Source organism: Dermacentor silvarum, chromosome 4, assembly GCF_013339745.2.
Source record: "Dermacentor silvarum isolate Dsil-2018 chromosome 4, BIME_Dsil_1.4, whole genome shotgun sequence".
Taxonomy (NCBI): domain Eukaryota; kingdom Metazoa; phylum Arthropoda; class Arachnida; order Ixodida; family Ixodidae; genus Dermacentor; species Dermacentor silvarum.
This window is the reverse complement of record NC_051157.2, coordinates 99,452,467-99,466,393: the sequence shown is the minus strand read 5'-3', so window position 1 is coordinate 99,466,393 and position 13,927 is coordinate 99,452,467. Positions and strand designations below refer to the sequence as shown.

General features: G+C 48.3%; 1 protein-coding gene across 1 annotated transcript in view; it reads left to right on the top strand.

Moving 5' to 3' along the window:
- Positions 1-13,927, top strand: part of LOC119450445 (paired box protein Pax-6) — an 80,653-nt gene that overhangs the window by 33,637 nt on the left and 33,089 nt on the right. Inside the window, exons 2-3 of the mRNA XM_037713889.2 lie at positions 12,766-12,931; positions 13,747-13,927. Of these exons, the coding sequence (XP_037569817.1) occupies positions 12,766-12,931; positions 13,747-13,927 (347 nt within the window). The remainder of the gene's footprint in view (positions 1-12,765; positions 12,932-13,746) is intronic.

The window sequence follows — 13,927 nt, the reverse complement described above, 5'->3', positions numbered from 1 at the left end:
ACGCATGCATTACCCGCGGTTATCAAGTCACTCGGCGTTTTTGGACCGTCACGCGAACTCTCAGAGGCGTGGTGCCTGTGCAAGGGTTTCGGAGGCTACAGCAAGCAATGCTATCGTCGCGAACATGGAAAAGTTGTTCTTGATGATACTGACAATGTCCGCAAGAGCCTGCTGCTGTCGCAGTAAATGAACTGAGAGAGTTCAGAGCTAGAATAATGCTGGTGATAGTTTTCTTATTTTTATTCGTTATTTTTCTCACGAAAGTTGTAGTTTTCAAACTTGCTCCCGATTGTGTGTATACGTGTATACATCCCCATCCGTGTCGCAGCAAGGACATTGTGAAGCATCATAGTGTAGCTGCGCGGCTGCAGCACTGCTGCGCGCGTAAGCGCTGTTGGGTTTGGCGTTGGCTGCATTTTCCATCCCGCCGCTGTCAACCACCCAACAACTGGTGGCAGTGGTGGGATGGAACCTACAGCCAACGCCAAACCCAACAGCGCTTAAACGCACAACCGACCAAGGGATGCCGCACCTGCGGGAAAAGCTCCCGGGGCACCCACGAACGTGCAGGCCCGGGAGAAAAGGTTTGACATCATCGAGTCACAGGGTCGGCCGCGCGGGGCACGGGTCGCCAAAGAAGAACCGCACCACCGCGGGACCGCGGGGAAAGGTCGAGGGAGGGAGCCGCACAAAAGCGCGCAAAAAGCGGCGCATTTTTCGTCTCCCGCGGCCACGGTCGGGCCCCCAATTACAGCGGCGCGCCGTCGTGTATACCTGAGGGTACACAAAACATAACACAAAAGTTTCTTTTTTAAAAGAAGCAAAGGAAGCCGACCGCGAAGGAGGGCAGCAGTGTATACTGACAACGATGCGGCGACGGGCTGTGGCGTCGACGACACGCACGGTGTGTGTGTGTGTCTGTCTGCCTGCATATATGGGTCCGCTCGAGAGGGCTTAGCAGATTAAGGTCCTCGAACGGAGGAGAAGCCTTTGGGCTACGCCGCGGGAGGTCGTCGCCGCCGTCGCCCGTGTGCTTGCGGCGGGCGTCGCGACATCGAGGAAGAACGTGCCGTGGTTTCTGGTTATGCGTGGATGCGGGGCGGTTTTCATGACACACGAGTTAGCGTCTTTGCGCACGCGTTCCTGGCGGCATTGAAACTGGGATCGCGTACTTGTTTGCCTGCGGGCGAGACGCGACTGCGAGGCCAGTTGAGATGTGTAACTAACTGCATGCTCGGACGCTGCGGGAGGTCTTCTGGGGTCTGTACACCCGAAAAAAAAAAAGACGCTAGGAGCCGAGAAGGAAGAAAGAAATTCGGTGCTTCGCAAGACGTTGGTCTTGCGCGTACGTCCGCCCGAAAGTGGTATTTGGTAGGGCGCGGTGTCGAGTGGGCTAACGGAAAGAAGTAACCGGCCCCGATGATGAGGAGTCGCTATTGGAGCTGATGTTGCCGGGTATGGTCTGTCAGCCCTTTCTTGCGGGTGAGTCCCTCTGCAACAGCCAAACCTTTTATTGCGGCGTAGATTAGTACAGTCAAAGTTCCAACAAAATATTATGCAACGAAAGTCTTGTTTGCGTTAAACGAAAGCGCTGAGCGGTGTCTTGTTGCTTTTCTTTGTTTTCGATACGCGTTTGAGTTTGCCTGGTGAGAACAATGTGTCTGCTTTTCCAAGAAACTTCCGGTTCCATATCCAAGGCTTTGAATTTTGCCGAAAAAAAAAGAAAGCGTTTCACTCCGTGCTCAATTCTAACGCAAGTGTTCTTTTAGATGTACTTAAGCGCATACATTTTCCTTGTTAAGCGCGCCGCGCTCACTCCAGTGAACTTTACGACACAGAAGTGGGGAGGGTTGATAAGGAACAGTCGCTTTTTTTTTTTTTTTTTCGAGTAGTGTGCATGTTTACTCACTCGACGACCTGTTCCTGCGAGCTGTTCTCTAGTGAACCTTAATGCTTCCTGCGTCATCATTACACTTGCGTGTCTACTTCGTTTGGGAGAAGGCTTTCCGCCCGTTGAACGAGCACATAACCCTTTCATTGGCAGGCGCAAAGCCAAGGTAAACAAAATTGTCCCGTCTTTCCGTTCTGTTTGTGTAAGTATATATATATATATATATATATATATATATATATATATATATATATATATCACCTGCGGCCAGTTGCTTTTCATCAGCTTTCGATTCCATTTATTTATAACTTCTTTAGTTCAATAAAGAACTACGAACGTGTGTGTGTGTGTGTGTGTGTGTGTGTGTGTGTGTGTGTGTGTGTGTGTGTGTGTGTGTGTGTGTGTGTGTGTGTGTGCGTGTGTGTGTGTGCGTGTGTGTGGTGTGTGGTGTGTGGTGTGTATTCTTTGCACCAGTTCGCGATCGCATTATAGGAAGATGTGTGTGTGTGTGCCTGGTGGTTAGTTACGTACGTAATGTGAGCGGTTCAGGTGAGGTCACTTGTTATGTCAACGCCGAGGTATTTGTAAGAAACCTCTGCTTCTAAAGGGATGTTATTGAGGTACTAAGCTTGTAACTCACGGCTGCATCTCGTTACGCTCATGAATTTACATTTTTTAGAGTTCAGTTCCATGCACCATTCTTTGCACCAGTTCGCGATTGCATTATAGGAAGATAATTTGTGCCATTAGGGTGATATATTTCCCAAATGAAATTACGCCGTTATCAGCTAATACGTGTATTTGAAATTAAATGCATTTAGACAAGTCATTAATATATAGATGAGGAAGAGTAGCGGCCAAGCACGGAACTTTGCCAGAGTACGCCAGAGTTCACAGCAGTTGGTGGGGAGTCCGTGTTGTTAGAAAAAACGAATTGGGAATAGTTTAGCAGAACACATTCAAGCCAGATGGGAAGTTAACGACGCGGTTTAAGTAGACTTACTTTGAAGAGTAACAATTTACGGCACACCTTGTCAAACGTCTTCGAAAAGTAAAAAAAGAAATTCAGTCTGCCAAGGAACCATGATCGAGGATGATGTTGGGATTATGCGTGAAAATTATGAGCTGAATTTCACATGAATGGGTTTTCCGACAGCCATGTTGTGAGTGTGAGAAAATGAGTTATATTCGAGAAACTTGACCAGATTTGAAAATAGAATGTGCTCCAGTAGCTTGCATGAGATGCTAGCGAGTGAAATGGGCCGATAATTAAGTGGTGAGTGTGTGTTATCTGCTTTATTAGGTGGAATCATTTTCCCCATCTTCCAATCGTCAGGAATTAAGAGAAACCATCGTCTAGTGACTACTGAAAGGTTTTTGTCGCTATAATGGAAGAATAACAACTGGTGCTGTGTAAAAATTTCGGATAAACAGAATCACAGCCAGGAGATGAAGAATTTCTTAACGTACATGATTTGATTATGCATATATATGATTGATATATATATATATATATATATATAGTCCGCCAATATTCGAGTTGAAGAAAGTGTTATGTTTCTGCATATTGTGCTGCTCATCAAAGATTGTGTTTCATCAGATGTTTCGCCGCGAATAGAAGGCTCGACAGTGATGCCAGCTGTGAGAGACTACCTTGTCTTGCGGCAGTTTTGTAGAAGCTGGTAAAATTTGTAAAGCACGTTACTTTTAAAGCGAAGCTTCATATGTGTAGGCGAAACTTTACATGGCTAGGCGAAATCGCCTGTGTACAGAAAGTTATCATCATCAGCATTGGATAGAGCGTCGTCGTCTTCATCCGCAGCTGGCTCGTTGGCGCCCCTCGGCTTGCGCTCGTGCTCGTGCTCGGCACGCGCTTGTGCCACTGTTTCCGCGTTCGTCGTCGTAGTCTTTTTCCGCAGCTGGCTGCGTTGCCGCTCATCATTCCAGCGTATACTATAGAATTTCACTTCTCTTCTGTCGTCGTAATGGGGAGGCCGCGTTTGCGGGGGTATGAGCCATTGCTTAAGGGGGTATGAGCCATTCATTGCCTTACGTAACGGACAGATAAGCTGGGGTTAGCGCTTACTACACCAGACATTTTGTCCTTTGGTGCGTGTCAATTAGGCACAAACCATGGGTCAATGATCACTGCTATCCACAAGTTTATTGAAGCGTCAGGAAGGCTTCACTGCTAAGGTACCGACCGTGGGACACATCAAATTATTTTATTTTTTCCGAAATTTATGAATAAGCCCTCTCAAAATTTCTGTTAGCATTGAGTTGACTATTGCTTCGTGTTAAATGTTTGCCTTTACCCGCCTTTGGCATTTTGTTAGATGCACATTTCAAACAACCTAATGTGGCCAATCCCCTCTGTGGGTACGAGCCATGTGTGGAGGCAACAACAACAAAAACAACAACAACAACAACAACAACAACAACAACAACAACAACAACAACAACAACAACAACAACAACAACAACAACAACAACAACAACAACAACAACAACGTACAGATTTAATTTTAAAGCAATTTAATTTCGAAGAATCGCAAGCGGCAATGGCGGGCAAATGGTGCTAACCACGCCGCCGAGCACACTCGAGACTTCGAACGCAAGCGACAACGGCGGACTGCGGGCATACCGTCAGTGACATCGTTCTCTCCGTCGCAGCAAAACGTGTGTGTAACCACATAATTGATAAATGCTTTAATGAACCCTCGGGATTAACCCAGTGATTAACCCAGTAGCCGCACGTTTCAGCTTCGCTGGTTAACCAGCTTCGCGGAGGGGAAGGGCCGACGAATTTTTTATTGGTTTAGATTACTGACGTAATGATTAGCAATAGATGATATACAGGACCCGTATACGAAAGTCTGAGTTGAATGTTCTGTTTTTATTAGAGTACATATTTATTGAAATTTTTGTGCGAAACTGAATATAATTACCCCTATAATAAAGCTTGGCAATCACAGCTTATATAAGGCTCGCCACTCTAACACAGGCGCCTAAAGCCACGCATGTCTTTTAACGTTCGCAATGTCGTACGCTCAGTATTGAGCGGCAGAGAACACCGGTGGTATTTATTACAGGGTCAGGTTATCGTTAAAATGGGCAGGATGACATTATAAATCACCCGAATAATCGCGCGTGTTTGTGTTTATCATAGTCACACACAGAAACTAACTATAACTGCGAAGCCAGACCAAAAGAAATATTTATCAAAATATAAAAAAGCAAAAAGAATAAAAAAAAAAGCTGTAAACTCAATTCAGAAGTATTCACTCTAATGACTCTGTGGGGGCTAACTAACCATGTTGTGTGACACGGAGTGATAGCTCACGCCGTGTGGCCCTCCTGCTTTATCGAAACTTAAGGGATTATTTCACGTATATGCATAGCATCACGTGCATTGTCTAAGGAACACATATATAGGTACGCCTCAGTGAGTCTGTATAGTGGTTAAGGGTTATAACGCGTAAGCTGCACATAAATGAGGGAGAGACATAGAAGCTTTAATGACATACTGAAATGTTAGCCTGGCTGTTCGCCTGACATGCTACTCCAGGTGCTGGATGATGACTATAATATATGCGCATAAATGTTCGCTTCCCGCTAACAGCGATGGTTTCAGAATCTCCAGAGTGCCACTAGCAATCACCTTTGTAACGCACATACTGACCATGAACCTATAAGATCTTTTTAAGGCTTTTGCATCTGTGAAGAAATCAAGTGAAGGCTTACGCTTGTCCCGGTTTTCCAACTGTCGAGGTATTGCAATTTACCATGCACTAAAGGCAGTGCAACAACCCTAGCTGTGACACGAGAATCGCATCATTTCATGGGAACAAGCACGATCCAGGTTACTTTTTATCGAGTATAACGAGATAGATACGGAGCGCTAATCTACTTTATACCGGCAGAAAGCTTATGGTGGAGCCCTTCCACAGGACTTCGTATGCAATGTATAGTAAATATCTAAGTAAAGCATTTTCATGTGGCCATAGGACACGAATATTTGCACTGCTAGCAGTTTTCAATTGAGGACGCGTGCCATTTATGTCGTCCTTGCTGTTCAAGGTCTGTCATGTCAGCGTTTACTGCAGGGCAGGATGCTGCATGTCGACCGCGGGATATATTTGTGCATATACATGTTCTTATGCTTGTTACAACGTGTGGACACATTGAACATTGTCAAAAGGACTGCATGTAAACTTGTGTCGTAGATTTTTTTCCCGCAGTTATAGATATTCACTGGGAGATCAGTCCGTTGACATGCCGACTCGTTGAACCTGGATATAGTTACTCCCAATGCCTATAAAGGCTCTACGAAGTCCCAGGTTCGATTCCCGGCCCACCATGACGACTATATTTTTATGGAGAGCAGATATGCAAAAAAAAAAAAAAAAAACGCGCTGTGTACTCGTTCACCTAGTTGTGGGCGCACATTAACGAACCTAAAGTGACTAAATTAAACCGAAGAACTGTCTATATGAGTCTATATACCACAGCAATGATGCTGCTTTGACGTGCACGTTAAACCCGTGAAATCAGTCAATTCACTTGTTCTGAGTATGCTAGCCGAGTGTATGGACACTATACGTCGGCCGCTCGAGCATCGGCCAGTCAGTGCAACCTGCAGTCATGCCACGCACCCTTAATGGCAAACTAATTAGGCAGGCAAGGCACGTCAAGACGATCGGCCATTAGCTTGGAGCGGTGGTTTCGCATGTGCACTTATGCTGCTGTCATTTGTTCCCCTTTCTTTCTATCTTTTTACGTTTGAGATGACGTTTTGTTGCGATAGCAATTATATAGACCCACCAGGCGCATTTCCGCCATCGGCGTCGGCGTAAGGTTCCGTATGAAGTCCAAGAGCGATAAAATCTTCGCTGCGCGCCATATGCTGTATGTGCGAGTGAAAGCGTACGAGGGTGAGCCGGCGATCGCGTCTAAATCTCGCGCACGAAATTATTATTATTTATTTGATTTGAAAACATATACACAGGAAAGAGAAAGCGAGAAGCAAAAGCTGGCAACTGCCACCAGAAGGGGCACAACGCCTGCCTACTCTTCGGAAAGGACGAGAGAAACACAGAAGGAAAGATAGGAAGGAGGGGAGGAAGGAGGAAAGGAAGAGCGAGATGACAAATCTCAACGAATAAAGTAAAACATACAGTAGGGCCCGTCCCTGTAGGTCAAGCTACTAAAGAATGTAAAATAAAAGAAATAGTTGCTGGGTTACAAACGTGCCCCTAAGTTCGTTGTTTCTACAAAAGTAAGGAGAGCACGATGAGCTTGATCACGTCGAGACGCACAACCACTGGGGTATAAACATTCGTCCAGAGTCGTACACCGCAGGCCAAGGAGATGGTAGTCCCTCACTAGTGATTTGCGTTGCGCACTGAAAGCGGGACATTCCAAAATCAGGTGCTGAAGTGTCTCGCAGCCACCGCAAGACGTACACGATGGACTAGTCACCCGTCCTTGTCTGTGTAAACGTTCGTGCACATTAACACAGCCAACCCTTAGCTTGAGTAGTTGCGCTCTAGCGCGACGAGGCAAGCCTCGACCGCGAACACGCGGCGGGAACGTTCCATTTGCGACGCGTTGGTCTGGATGCTGCTTGAGTAGGTGGCGACGAATCAGCAGGCGAGCGTCATCAAGCTTGCACAAAATTTCAGGGCAAGCGCAGTCGTTATGAGTGCAAGTTGAAGCCAGTCGATCAGCCTCTTCATTTCCGGCGATCCCAACGTGCGAAGGTATCCATTGAGCAACGAGAGATACCCCACGTGATAAAATTTTGTTGGCAGAGTCTGTAATGCTGCGCACAATTGGGCAATCAACCTGACTGCGTTGTAATCTGCTAAGCGCAGCGCGGGAGTCCGTAAATATGACAATCTTCGGCGGTGTGGTTAACTCCTCTTGCACGTATTTCAGTGCAACATTAATTGCTGCTAGCTCCGCAGTTGTTGACGAGGCTGGATGGGGTATATGAAATATACGTCGTGCTTCAGTTGAAGGGCAGAAAAAAGCTGCAGAGGCGCCTTGACCGTCACTGTGCACAGATGCATCTGTAAATACTTGAAGGTAATCTGGAAATTTCTCGAACATGTGCGACTGAGCCAATTGGAATATAGCCGAAACAGGCATATCAGACTTTTTGTGTATGTCAGGGATTGTAAGGTAAATGGGCAGTACGTGTTTGGTGATGTCTTGCGGCGGCGAAGGCGTAACTGAAGCATCATGTTCAGAAATGTCAGTAATGTTCATAAATAATGCTGCCATTTTTCCAATGCGAGAAAACGGGCGGTGAATCAGACGATCAAGGAGCATTTGACCATTCGATGCGCGGTGCAGACGCTCTATATGAAATAGAGCTCTCTGGTCTGCTTGTAGCCTTAGAGGTAAATGATGAGCTTCAGTGAGTAATGGAACTGATTGCGCCTCACGAGGTAATCCCAGCATTATTCGAAGGGCAACGCGATGATCACGTTCCAGTTGGGCCATCAAACTAGGTGGGACGTTCAGGAATGGAAGCGCATACATCATGCCTGAGAGTACAGATGATTGGTACACCTGCAGAGCCGTTGTTTGGTCACAGCCAGCACCTCTAGCAGTCAAGGCGGCCACATACTTAAGGATGGACTGCGATTTGTGTCGTACGAATTTAATGGCAGGACGCCAAGAGATGCGATCATCCACAATTAAGCCCAAATAACGGTGTTGTCGCACCCAGCTTATCGGCGTTTCGTCAAGGTACAGTCGGCTCATTGTTCGACGAGCGCGCTGTTTAGGGTGGTATGCTATTGCAGCTGACTTTGCAGGTGACATCTGCAGGCCAACTTCACCCAAGTACTCCGAAGTCGCGTTCAGAGCTCTTTGCAAGCTTGCACGAAGCCGCGGGCCAAGGTGTGAAGGGCCGCTTATCCACAGAGCAATATCATCTGCATAGATAGCTATGCTCACAGGGAGGTCACTGTCTCGAGGCAAGCGACTTGGAAGCGCGGCGAGTACTGTGTTAAACAGAAGCGGCGATAAAACGCTGCCCTGTGGGACACCGCACTTAACAGTGCGGGATTCACTTGTTATTGCTCCAACACGCACTTTCATCCGGCGCTCCGATAAGAAATTGCACACAAAGCGAAGCAGACGACCCGAAATTCCCGCGGTTTCAAGAGCGAAAATAATCGCCTGATGCGGAACCGAGTCGAAAGCTTGCTTTACGTCTAGGAAGAGCATGTAGGCGGAGTGCTTGTTTCCTTTAGCACATTCAAGCGTTGAGACAAGGTCTGAAATGCTGTCCAGAGCTGAACGGCGGCGACGAAAACCACTCATCACATCAGGGAAAAAATTTAACTTCTCTAGCCTGTCTTCTAGACGAAACAGGACCATTCGCTCCATTAACTTGATGACATTTGATGTTAGGGATATCGGCCGGTAGGACTTGAGGTGTCGTGCAGGGCGCCCGGGCTTTAAAATTGGTATTATCACGGACGATTTCCACTCAGCAGGGATTACACCAGTTCTCCATACCTCATTATACTCGTCCAGTATACGGTCATGAAAACTGTTATCAATGTTCCGTAATGCTTGATACGCCACACAGTCTTCACCTGGGGCAGTGCGGCGTTTGGAGAGGCTGAGTGCGTGTCGTAGCTCCTCAAGAGTGAAGTCTGCCTCGTCCATCTGGCACGCTGGACCGTATAAAGCAGTCATGGTACTCTGACTTGTCAAAGAAGAAAGGTCGGAATTTGTGGTGTCACCGGACATAGGAGAGCCGAAAAGGTCTGCAAATGCCTCCGCTAGAACTTTTGGTGAATGGCCAGTCGCTATGCACAAAGCAGCCGTAGGGTTCTTGCAGATTTCGGGAGTGCGGAGAGCCTTTAGTATGCGCCACACATTTCCAAAACCACTTCCAGTATGCAGCGAACTACATAAGGCGGCCCAGCTCTTGCGACGAAGCTGTTTTGTATGCCGCCGTATGGCTGCATCAATGCGGTTATACAGAGTCCAGTCGGTGCGTCGTTTAGAGCGCTGTGCCCGCCTATAAGCGCGGCGTCGACATGCGCGGAGCCGCAAAAGCTTAAGATCGGGGTTTGGTTTGCCGATACTTCGTCGTCGTTGTATTGTAGCTTGTCGTAAACATTCACTCACCCGATTGAACAGACTGTCTTGAGATGGTGCCTCTGAGATAAGCTGACGGAACTTATCCCAGTTTGTCACTGTATAGACGGTAGTCTCTCGGCCCGCAGTATGTGTTGGTGTTAACCAAATGGGCAGGTGATCTGAGCCCCACGGGTCAGCTTCGCATGACCAGGCTAAGCACACATCTCTCGTTGAAATCGCAAGGTCTATAGTGGAATGCTCCTTTCCTCTACCTATAAATGTAGGTGAACCGTCATTCAGTAATTGCAGATCATTCCTGATAATAAGCTCGTTCATTTCTGCGCCACGATTGTCTTGGGGGCGGCTACACCATCGCGGATGGTGAGCATTAAAATCTCCGCATAACACAAACGACGCACCACACCGAGACACTAAGCACTCAAGTAATGAGGTATCTGAAGAACGTGTAGGCCGGATGTAAATGCTTGCCACCGTCGTAGTCACACCCTTGAGGCTCACAGTAACACCTGTGCACTCAAACTCATCATCACAGATGTCATCAGTGTCAAGAACCGTGAAATCCAAGTCAGCACGTACGTACACTGATGCTTTTGAAGCATTGCGCGTATGCGTCGTGTCCACACACTGGAAAGAGCCACAGGTTGGTTCCGCGCACCGAGTGTTACTGTGGACACCCATGAAGCCTGGCAGTCGATATTCGTCTTTCCTTACGTAAGTTTCCTGAAGCGCTATAACATCTGGTGGAGTCTTCATAGCGATGAGTCGAAGAACTAGATCAGCGTGTCGCGGTCGCAGCGACCTGACATTCCATTGCAGCACAAAGGGGCGAGGCTGCTGACAACTGATAAGCTTGTTTCCGGTAACACGTCTATTTAAGGCCGTCGAGGACTGGAACGAGGGCCTCCAAAAGTTGCGCTGCTGCTGATGCTGCTGGTGTCTGACGACCGGCGATTAGAGACCTGATGACGGTGACAAGCATCTTCAGAAGATTGACAAGTTGCGCCTCGTCGTTGGCTGTGACCGGTTTATGCACGGTGTTTCCAGTGTTCTCCACTGTGGTCGCTGTCTTTGTAGTGACTTTTTCCGACGATTTCGATGGCAGCGCTGGCCACGATGACTCCGAGAGGTTGAAGGTCCGCCCCTCTTCTTTTCGATGCGTTGTTTGTTTGGCATTCCTTGAACGCACTGTTTTTTGCTTAGTCGAGGCATTTCCAATCGCTGGACCGGCACTACGGAGACGCATACTTGCATCTCCTGCTGCCTTCTTTTTGGCTTTCTCTTTTAGTGCCTTTTGTACGTCCTTCAATGAGGGACATCCTTTATCCGTTGCCAAATGTTCACCTTTACAGTTAGGGCACTGATATGTCTGACTTTCGCAAGCATCTACATGGTGATTCCCACCGCATTTGGCACAGACCAGATCTTTGGTGCAAAAGCCCTGAACATGACCAATCTTAAGGCATTTATGGCATTGTAAGGGCCGTGGTACGAAGGGGCGAACAGGATATCGCACAAGTCCAGCCTTTATGTGACTAGGCAGCTTTCCACCGGCAAATAATATTTTCATACACTTTGACGAGCCCAACCTACGAACGCTAATTATTTTGCATGGTGGTGTGCAAACGATCATGCTCTTAAAAACGTCGTCTTTGAGATCCAAGTCAACATCAGAGACGACGCCAGCTGCAATATCCGCACCCTGTGGTATGTAGGGCCGCGTGCGGACACCACAAATTTCAGACAAACCAAGCAGAGTTTGCACCATCTTATCATCTGTTGTGTCAACGGCTATGACATTTTTCCAGGGGTTCACGCGAACTTCTTGGATTAGTCCAGGAGCAAGTTTGAAGAAGAAATCATTGAGTTTCTGTCGGGAGATAGCATTCAGGCTTACCGTCGCGTCGACGGGCATGAAGGCTACTGTCGTAGTCACGATACTGCCGTATATGATGGTTGCTTCGCTTGAGGACGATGCCGGGGACATCCGTCTCGAACGGCGGTGCTTGGCAGGTATGAAAACATCTGAATCTTCCGACCTTGAGTCAGAAAGCTCAGAATCAGCAGCGTCGGATCCTACTGAAGAACTGAGTCTCTTCCGAGCCGCCGGCGGTCTGAGCTGGCCACCAGACGAGTCCATGGCCATCTCTTCCATGACAAGCTCTGCGGGGAGGATCTCCCAGCAGAGTAGGAGTCCTCAGGGTTCAGCACAAACGTCGTTGCTGGTTACTGATGCACGAAAAGCACATAAATAGAGAAAAACTTCAGCACCAGAAGAAACCACCAACCGAGCACGAAAAACTTCGTCGTCCTCCCGCGCACGAAAGGGAGGAAAGCGGGGAGGAAGCGCGCCGTCTTCCGTCGCACGCAAGGCTCCGGGGGGAGTGGAGGGAGGCACGGCCCGGGCGGCCCGGGCCGCTTTATCTTGAAAGCCATTTGCGACGGGGACAGAGTCTGCCACGCTCTGGATTTTAGCAGCTTAGTTACCGCTGATACGAGAGGCGGTACGAAGGTCAAATCGATTGCTGCTGCGGCTGCGCTTCCTGACTCCAGTGTTTTGACAGCGAGTTTCCGCGGTCATCCTTACTAGTATCCTTACTTCGTATACCACTCCACTAATTTGATATCGCAATCGATGTTTCGCCTTTCAGGCGAAACTGCGACTTTTTCATCTGGAAGCCGCTTCGTTTCGTGTAACCACATGTTTAATCTTTTTTTTTTCCTTCTCTGTCATCTCGCACTCGCAGGGCACAGCGGCGTCAACCAGCTCGGGGGCGTGTATGTCAACGGGCGGCCTCTGCCGGACTCGACGCGACAGAAGATCGTCGAGCTGGCGCACTCCGGGGCCCGGCCGTGCGACATCTCGCGCATCCTCCAAGTCTCCAACGGATGCGTCTCCAAGATACTCGGAAGGTGAGATGAGCGATAACTACTAGCGCCTGTCAAAGCACGCGGGAATGTGAAACAGTTACGCGGAGAATCTCCTCCATACACATTTAGTGCGCGAATAACAAACGCAAGAAATTACACAACGCTGTTTCTACAGCGCTCTGCGCCGTGTCCCCCTGCGCTATTTATTCACACTATAGCTCAACAAGCAATGCAACTAGTCCAACACATAAGAGTTTCCCACTAAAGATGCTATAGGGGGAACTGTGGCGCTTCGATCGTTCGGCTGCCATGAGAATGATGGTTAGTACTTGGCTTTGTCTCACCTTCGCCCACGTTTGTGGCTGCAGACGTTCTTAGCAACGTGCACTTCCGAGAAAATTGGCATGAAGGCCATGCATCTCCGAAAATGTAGCACTGCGAATTGTAGCATTTATTAAGCAAGCTGTTGTTAATTCGACATGACGAATTTGCACATGCACCAAGCCGTTTGAATTCAGAAGGAAGAAGTTTAGACAGATTCATGTACGGCCCGTCATGCCCTTGTTGGCTGAATCGCACGCACGCACGCACGCACGCACGCACGCACGCACGCACGCACACGCACACGCACACACACACACACACACACACACACACACACACACACACACACACACACACACACACACACACACACACACACACACACACACACACACACACACACACACACACACACACACACACACACACACAACGCTATATGGATACAGTAACTATATAAAAGCTTGCATATACATCAACTCGGTATTAACCCTTCTTTAGCATCTCTCTAAGCCGGTGCTCTCTATGCGCAGGTACTACGAGACGGGCTCTATCCGGCCCCGAGCCATCGGTGGCAGCAAGCCGCGCGTGGCGACTCCGGACGTTGTGGGCAAGATCGCCGCGTTCAAACGCGAGTGCCCGTCCATCTTCGCCTGGGAGATCCGAGACCGGCTCCTCTCCGAAGGCATGTGCTCCGGTGACAACGTGCCCAGT